Source organism: Panulirus ornatus, chromosome 46 (genome assembly GCF_036320965.1).
Source record: "Panulirus ornatus isolate Po-2019 chromosome 46, ASM3632096v1, whole genome shotgun sequence".
NCBI classification, from domain to species: Eukaryota; Metazoa; Arthropoda; class Malacostraca; order Decapoda; family Palinuridae; genus Panulirus; species Panulirus ornatus.
The window spans coordinates 38,079,495-38,089,120 of NC_092269.1; the positions used below are offsets into that span (position 1 = coordinate 38,079,495).

The 9,626-nt window shown below is 50.8% G+C and overlaps 1 protein-coding gene across 9 annotated transcripts in view; it reads right to left on the minus strand.

Moving 5' to 3' along the window:
- Positions 1–9,220, minus strand: part of LOC139763247 (uncharacterized) — a 288,461-nt gene extending 279,241 nt beyond the window's left edge. For 2 of the 9 annotated variants that reach the window (XM_071689157.1, XM_071689158.1), the window contains exon 1: positions 8,022–9,218. In XM_071689157.1, the coding sequence (XP_071545258.1) occupies positions 8,022–8,048 (27 nt within the window). In that variant the 5' untranslated portion in view covers positions 8,049–9,218. Of the gene's footprint in view, positions 1–505; positions 600–632; positions 1,164–8,021 lie in introns of those variants that run through there. The other 7 variants (XM_071689165.1, XM_071689155.1, XM_071689154.1 and 4 more) reach the window with 7 other exon arrangements.
- Positions 9,221–9,626: the final 406 nt, after the last annotated feature.

Genomic DNA, 9,626 nt, shown 5'->3' on the forward strand with positions numbered 1-9,626 from the left:
TATATTTCATGCTATGTAGTTTACAACCTTAGTTCCAAAATACAACCTGAAACCTTTCAATCCTAATTCAACACATAAAGTCTATGCAGAACACAACCTATAGTTCATATATATATTTTCGTAAGAAATCTCACAGTCGTTCAAATCTAGCAATTCAATGTATAAATACACAGGCCATTCTGCCAGTGGCAGCCTATAACCCGTGATGTTACAACTCTGACCTACAACACAGGCGCCACAACAGGAGGATAACAGTGGCAGCTTTCCACAATTATCTTGACAAGTTCCAGTATTTGCAGTGGCGGTGTTGTAGCCCAGGGCTGGCCACAACACGCCACAACCATACATACAAGATCAGATGACAATGTTGATGAGCTCTCTCTCACCCTCCCTCCCTCCCTCTCATGACTGGCTGGGCCACGACGGTCTTGATGCCATGACACGCCCAAAGGTACACTAAAATCTTGTATGTATTAATGTTCAATGTATTTTTGTTTGTACTCACCAACCTGACGACACACCCGCTGCTGCTTCCTGTTGTTGCTCCTACAACCTAACACCACTACAACTCCCCTCCTCCCTTCTCTTTTTTTTTTCTCTCCCCTCTCCCAACACTCACTTTGTACACTTACAACATATTTTTTTTCTCTCACATATTACTACAGAGCTGGTGAGATGCGGGCCGTCGGCAGCGCTGTCTCGCCACACCACCGTTAAACTACAGTCGTTCTGTAGTTAAGTACAGCACTGGTCACTGACGCCAACACTGATTCTTCCCTTTCTTATCCAAGGGTAGCACTAAAACGGCGCCTCTTATCCAGTGGGACGCTAGCCTCCACGACTCTCTTATATCCAGGAGACACTAACAGAGCCTCTTTACCCAAGGGACACTGTAGCGTCTCTTATCCAGTGGGACACTACAGCGCCTCTTATCCAAGGGGGGGAAAGGGGGGGGGGACACACTAGCCGCGCCCTCTTCTCCAGTGGGACACTACCCGCGCCCTCTTCTCCAATGGGACACTACCCGCGCCCTCTTCTCCAGTGGGACACTACCCGCGCCCTCTTCTCCAATGGGACACTACCCGCGCCCTCTTCTCCAGGGAGCACTCAACCCCAGAAGCAGGACCATCCTCGCCCGTCCTGCATCACGCCGTGTATCCTGCCTATAGAACCACCGCCAGTAATGAAGCGAGTGAAGCAGCAAGTCTTCGCACAGAGAAAGCTTTTCTAGATGTTGTGGTTGGGGGGGGGGGGCGAGAGAGGCTTTTTGTGGGGGGGGGGGGGGAGAGCCGTCCTTGCTGGGGCTGCCGCCGGGGGGGGAGGACCCCAGCGGGCGGCTCCTCGCGGGCGTGCTGACCGCTCGTGACCCCAGCACGATGGGCTGACCTTCTGCCCCTCCGCCCTCACCCACCAGGCACGCCCATCCACGCCCACGCTCACGCTCACCCGCCTCCACCCCGACATGTCGTAACTCCGGAGCATAGCCGGGGTCCGGGTCACTCCCGCCCCCACCCCACCAACAACCTTTCCCTCAGTCCCCAAGCCACCCGACCCCTCCCCAACCACAGGCCCGGGAGACACACACACACACACACACAAACACACACACACACACACACACACACACACCATCTTATTCCGTCCAGTTTAAACATCTCCAAAATATGTTCCGAGTCCACCCCATAACCTCCCTTGGGGCCACATCATTACAAGACCCTGAGCCACAACACTAAACCCCACGTGAGGTTTCACTCTCACGACCGTCCATGAGTCTATATCAACCCCATCCCATGATGGGAGGGGGGTGGGGCTCCAACATGGGGCCAGACACTTCTACGACCCATCCCACGGGGACATGATAACATCAAGCCCCATCACCAGGCATCAACGGGGGGGGGGGGGGGGATGCCACCATGACCCATCACGAGGCCACACTTCCACTACCCATCACGGGGCCACACCCCCCCCCCCCACGACCCCATCATTGGACACACCTTCACGACCCGACACGAAGCCACTCCTCCGTGACCCATCAACTGGGCCACGCCTCCATGACCCACCATGAGGCCACTCCTTTATGACCCAACATTTGGCCACGTCTCCATGACCCGGCACTGGGCCACTTCTCCATGACCCACCATGAGGCCACATCTCCATGACCCATCACGGGGTCACACGAAGTTAAACCACCGCCACAAGTCTCTCATGGAGTTCCCCTAAACACAATCAATACTGGGGACAACAAACACAACCTACACTGCACCTCACTACAACCCTACAACACAACAACCCCAAAGTGAAGTGACCAAAGCAACTTGACAAACCACACGAAAACCCCATTGGGTAACAATCATTTCCCACAACCCCTATAGGGCTACAACCCTACCATAACCCCACCAATAACCCTACTGGGATACCGCATGTACAACTACACACGGGGACTTGAGCCACCATTCAGGTGTAACACATCCCTACCATCCCAGGTGAGTGGGATGGGGACACCAATGCATGAAGCAACACCACTACGATAACAACCCATGACCAGCCTATGAGGCCACCTTACCAACAACAACAACAACAACCTCCTACCAGGCTACAACTCCACCAAGTGAGTACCCTACCAACAGCCACCGACCTGCTACTACCTACCACCCCCACCAGACAAGACACACCCTCGGGGGCAACACCTATATCACAACCTTCTGAAGAGGCTATACTACCACCACTATAACCCCCCCCCCCTAAGAGGAACCACATCATCACCACAACTTCCAACGAAGCCACCACGAACGACCCCAACGGCAGCATACCACAACTCTATATAACAACAACCTCCCACAAGACCAAACCTCACAACCTTTCCTCTCAATGCGAGACACTAACAATAACCTCGTTCCTGACCACACCATCTAACAATTCCGGACTACAACCACCACCTCGGACGGGGCCACGCCACATCACAACACCCCTACGTAACCACATCATAGCCACAACCATCAATAAGGCCACCACTAAAGGCCTAAATCCCATGAGGGTCTATCAACCCCACAATACAACCATCACAACCCCTGACGCGGCCACCGTCACAACCCCCCAAGGGTCCAGGCACCCAAAACTACAACAGGCCACATGACGACAACCTCTACGGCCAACTACCAACCTCCACAACCCCCCATGAGATCACACCACCACAACCCCCACACTGGGACCATGACAGACCTGGACGGAGCAACACCAACACAACCCCCTCCCCGCTCACCCCACCTGGGGAGAGGGGCAGGACCAGACCATCGTCCGTCTTACCACCCCATCACCATTACAGGCCCGCCCTCCTCCTCCTCCTCCTACCCCCGTCCCTCCCCTCCCCCACAACACTGAACATACCACAACCTTCCACAGGTCACGCCACAACCCCCCTCTCTCTCCCTCCCCCCCAGACCACAACCTCGTGTCGACCCCAGCTTGACTCCCCGCCACTCACTCCACAAGCTTCATTAACACGCACGTTCAGCTTAGCGAAAAAAAAAAAGAGAAAAACTTCAGTTGCATAGTTGTTCATTGTGCCTCCCATCCGCCGTTCAACATAATTCAAATGACACAATTTTGTAAAAGGGGGAAAAAAAACTGAAATTCGGGGTCTGAAAAGGTCACAGCCATTCTCAGCTCGGGGAGGGGGGAGTGTCCCCCTTTCCTGGCCCATCCTCAGCACACGACCTTCCTGATCATCCTCAGCACACGACCCCCACCTCAGCATTCTCAGCACGACGACTCCCACCTCAGCACACGACCCCCACCTCAGCATTCTCAGCACGACGACTCCCACCTCAGCACACGACCCCCACCTCAGCATTCTCAGCACGACGACTCCCAACTCAGCATTCTCAGCACGACGACTCCCAACTCAGCATTCTCAGCACGACGACTCCCACCTCAGCACACGACCCCCACCTCAGCATTCTCAGCACGACGACTCCCACCTCAGCACACGACCCCCACCTCAGCATTCTCAGCACGACGACTCCCAACTCAGCATTCTCAGCACGACGACTCCCACCTCAGCATTCTCAGCACAACGACCCCACTCAGCCCTCACACCGTCGTTCACAATCTTATTTCACTATTATCATCTTTTTTTTCCCCCTTCGCCATTATTCCGAGTCGTTCCCTTCCCACACGATCCAGTCTCTCTCCTCACCATCCACCTCCTCCATACTCACCATATATCTCATCATTCACCCTCTACTACTGTCCAGTCTTCCTCAAACTAATCCATCAAAGTCATTCAATGTCACCATTAAAGTTACACACCGTCGCTACCAGAAATATCTTCAACGTCACCATCAGGGCCATAAACACGTCACACCATCACACGCACAAAATTCGTCCCCTGTCACCATGAGAGCTATTCACTGTCACCATCAAAGCCATACACAGTCACCATCAAAGCCGTCACCGTCGTTATCAAAGGCACTCAGTTTCACCATCCAGCAGCCAGGCAAGGGAACAAGAGGCACACACACACACACACACACACACACACACACACACACACTGCCAGCAGCAACATTTAACATTTTCACCAGGGTCTAGCCTCAGACTTGCTCCCCCCTCCCCACCACCACCATGACACTGTATAGTTCCTGCACCTACACACTATACCCATCACCACCCACACTGTCATCACAATGACACAATATAATCCTTACACCAAGACTAACACCGTCACCAACAACCCTGTCACAATTTATACTCCTTACATCAACACTATCACCATCACTCAACAATTGCTTCACCACTACAACACTCTTGACTCCTTACATCAACACTATCACCATCACCAACAATTCCTTCATCACTGCAACACTGTATACTCCTTACACCAACACGATCACCATCCCCATCCATCTCTTCACCACCACAACACTATACAATTCTTACATCAACAATAGCACCATCCCCCAACAATTCCTTCACCACCACAACACTACAATCCTTACACCAACAGTATCTCCACCCATCTCTTCACTATCATGATAACATAATTCTTACACAGACACCATCACCTGACATTCACCCACCAACATGACACTCTACAACCCTAAACATCTCCCCACCATCACAACACTACAATCATTCCTCTAACACTGTCATCACCCACACATATCTCTCCACCATCACAACACTACAATCATTCCTCTAACACTGTCATCACCCACACATATCTCTCCACCATCACAACACTACAATCATTCCTCTAACACTGTCATCACCCACACATATCTCTCCACCATCACAACACTACAATCATTCCTCTAACACTGTCATCACCCAAAACATACCTCTCCACCATCACAACACTATAATCATTCCTCTAACACTGTCATCACCCAAAACATACCTCTCCACCATCACAACACTATAATCATTCCTCTAACACTGTCATCACCCACACATATCTCTCCACCATCACAACACTACAATCATTCCTCTAACACTGTCATCACCCACACATATCTCTCCACCATCACAACACTACAATCATTTTACACCAACTTTATCACAATCCTTACATATCTCCACAGTGCAACCCTTACACTAACACTGTCACCCTCCCTACATATCCCCCCACCATCATAACACTACAACCATTTCAACAACTCTGTCAACATCCTTACATATCTCCACCCTGATAACACAAAAAACAACCCTTCCATCAACAATGTCACCCATACCTATATATCCACCCCATCATCACACTATACACTCATTATATCACCATCCTCACACACCCTTCCACCATCACGACACTATACAATCACTACACCAACACTCACCATCACCATCAAACTATATCTTTAGACCAATACTGGCACAGTTTCCATACACACTTTAGCCGATAAGACAACACAGTCCTTGCACCAACATTGACACCATCACCAAAACAATGAAAAAAAAAAACCTGGCGCTATCATTAGCACCATCACAGCCATCCCTTCTCCACCACCACCACCCACCACCACACTGTACAATACTTGCACCAACGGTGGCACCTTCACCCCGCCAGCACTATACGATCCTTGCACCAGCAGTGTCACCTTCATTGCAATCCTCGCAGCAAACACTGTCACCTTCACTGCAGTACCATACAATCCTTGCAGCAAACACTGTCACCTTCCCCACCACGACAGGAGACAATCCTTGCACCAACACTGTCCACCACGTCACTTTAAAATCCTTGCACCAACATTTTCACCGTCAGTATCCAACCTGTCACCACCACGACACTATACGATCCTTTCACAACACACGACACCAAAACTAGGTACAAGCATGACATGTTTGCGATCCCGACTATGACACCGGGAATTAACAACTCATAAATTCCTCATCATGAGGGGACCAGCCAGGCAACCTCAGGCGCCTGCCACTCCCCCCCCACCCCATCCCCACCTCCCCAACCCCATAATGGAAACAACCACACACCAGTCAGGGTTCGAACCCTCCACACCACACAACTCGACCCCAGCAGCTCCGACTTACAACAAAACCATCCTGCCAAGACCCGTCAGACACCCTCACAACAACCACCCACCCTCATGTTCTCACAACCCCCTCCATCATCATCACTCGCAACATCCAACCCATCCCACTACAACTCCTGAACTATCCAACACAACACAACAGTCCATCGTCACATCCCCTTATCCTTACCCTATCCTCACACCCAACCTCATCCCCCCTCCTCATTCTCGACCATCCTCACACCTCCTCATTCCCAAACTATGAGTCATCTCTCGTCTCGACAGAACCGCCCTCACCATCTCAGTCCTAACCACTCACAACACAGCATCCGTCTCCTCCAAGCACACCCTCACCCTCCTCCTCACACCATACATGACCCCGTCAGCCTACAGTGTCAACCCTCCTCACGACCGATCCTCATCCCTCCTCACACAACACAGGACCATCCTTACCCCCCCCCCCCTAACCTTCACAGCTCACAGGAGCTCCTCATATCACACCCTCCACGCATCAAAATCCTCACCTTCAATCACAATATACACAACCTCCTCACAACACATAGGACCACCCTCCCTCATAACACAGCCTTAGCCTCACCCTCCTCACAGCACACACAACCCACTCATACCACATCTTTAGCCTCCCACTCCCTCATACCACAGCCTTAGCCTCACCTTCCCTTATACAACAGACTTAGCCTCCCCCTGCCTCATACCACAGCCTTAGCCTCACAGGAGCCTCCTCATACCTCACGTTCCTCAGGTTTCTCCCCGTGGTCTGGACCATCATCCTGACAACGTCGACCCACAAAATAAGCCTACAGGCCTCTCTCTCTCTCTCTCTCTCTCTCTCTCTCTCTCTCTCTCTCTCTCTCTCTCTCTCTCTCTCTCTCTCTCTCTCTCTCTCTCCCTGGCAAAGAGACACCTAACATCCCCCACCCCACCCCTCCTCCTGCCTTATAACAAAACCCCCTACCACCACCAGTGGTGGTGGTCACAATTCTCTGGCCGACCCACCAGCCCCACAAGGGCTGGCCCTGGACCCACCCTCACTCACACCAACCACTCACCCGCGACCCACCTCTGCTGACCCAGCAGGCGGGTGGTGGTGGTGGTGAGTTCTCCCCCTCCCCTCCCCCACTGCATCAGCCCACCACCACCCATCCCCCTCCCTCCCACCCTCCATCCATCCTCCTCCTCCTCCACCCCCACTCCCCTCCTGCCTTCACTGGTTCAGGCAAAGTCTGCAGTCATTTCCACCGGACCAGATGCATGGGGACTCTATATATATATATATATATATATATATATATATATATATATATATATATATATATATATATATATATATATATAAAGTTTGTCACACTCCTGCAATTAATAGGTTTTTGGAAAAAAAATTTATATGACACTAACCCGTCCTAGGACAAGGAAAACCCACCTCCAAGTGACAACAACTCCGGTCCACCACAACCCACAACAAGCAATGTGACAACTCACTTTTCCATCTAACTGAAAGTATTCCATTTATTTTCGAAAATTAGTATTGATCTCATGATGGTGCGTCCAGCTTGGTGCGATGGTTTGATTATATGGTCGGTGTGGGTGCCCCCCAGGGGAACCACTGGTCTCACCAAGCGGGGGGTGGGTGGGTGGTTGGTTGGTAGTGGTCTGAAGGTGGTACAGAAGGTGTGGGGTCCGCCGCCCCCTGTCCCCCTTGCCCCACGGTACCGTCAACCCTCACCCCAGGATTAGAGTGGATGAGTGGGAATAAGCGGGTTAGGGCGCCATCGCTGACACTCTCCAGAGGTGGACGACGGCAGGACACCGCGGCTAGAAGCGAATGGTGGTACGATCGGTGGGTGTATTGCTTGTGTTACAGCTGTTCCAGATGATGAGTGAGGTAGTACGCCAGGTAGAGGGATCAGGGGCAGTGCTAAACTTAGCCACGAGACCTGACACGGTGCCACTGAGTGCCACGGGCCGCTATGACGAAATGACTCGTGTTCAGTAGCGGCGTAAGGCTCACAATCCCGCGCACCGCTCGCTGCCGCTCACCTCGACACGGCGACACTGTAGGCGCGCTTCAACACACACGCTCACAGTAACACACTATAAACACAAACTCATAATAAACCTACACGTTAAACAACTCGGTTGTTTATCCTCTTCCCCTCCAGGCTTTCATTGTTGCGTTAACTCAGAAAATCTTATGTGTCCTTGTACTCTAGCACTGCATTTACCATCTTCGCTTAGCTGATTCCATGGCACTAAGGTTTGATTATCACTATAGAGACTGTAATTAGTCTCCCTCGACACCGTACACACGAGTATTAATAGTCACCAGTCACGTGTTCATTCTTCCCCACATTTCGACAACTTTGTATACCTGCACAGTTGTTAAATTGATCCGATCTCCAACGCGAGCGGCACCCAAACAGTCACGGTTCCAATATTCCTTGGCAACCACTGAAAACATTGAAAACACTCCACTACGGGTATGTAAACTTCATCGGTTCTCCGCGGGGAAAGTACGTTTCTTTATCCCAGCTCACACACAAACAAGTTCAGTTCTCGAAAACTTGCGATTGCACATTCATGAAATCGTTTAAGACAAAGTTTGGCGGGGAGTTGTGGAGACACTCGGGCGTTTCAGAAGACTGCGTTGCTGTTTTCACTCATCAGATCCAGTCTGCTCACAGCAAAAGGAGGCTGGATAAGAGAACACATCTTTTCGCGAAGGTTTATTTTAAAATCGGGGTTGGAAGGACTTTCTGTGAATGTTTTTGATTCCTTAATTTCACTTTAATCAATACTAACACGGCCGTATCAATTTTTTGACTGTTATTTGGAAATAATCGTAAAAGCGAAAATATCTCAACAGTAAAATTCGGCAATATCCTGTCGGTACCCAGACGGAAATTATTCATCACTACTATATATTAGCGTTTGGTAGAAAGCGTTGACGAAGTACGTTTTTTATTATTGATTATCGTTTAGCATAATTTAGCACACGTTATTCCTGAATTTCATAATATTCCGTTCGTGGGTTGCGATAGCAGTATTAGTTCCCGCGAACTGTGGTGTTGGCGCGGTTTGGTGTAA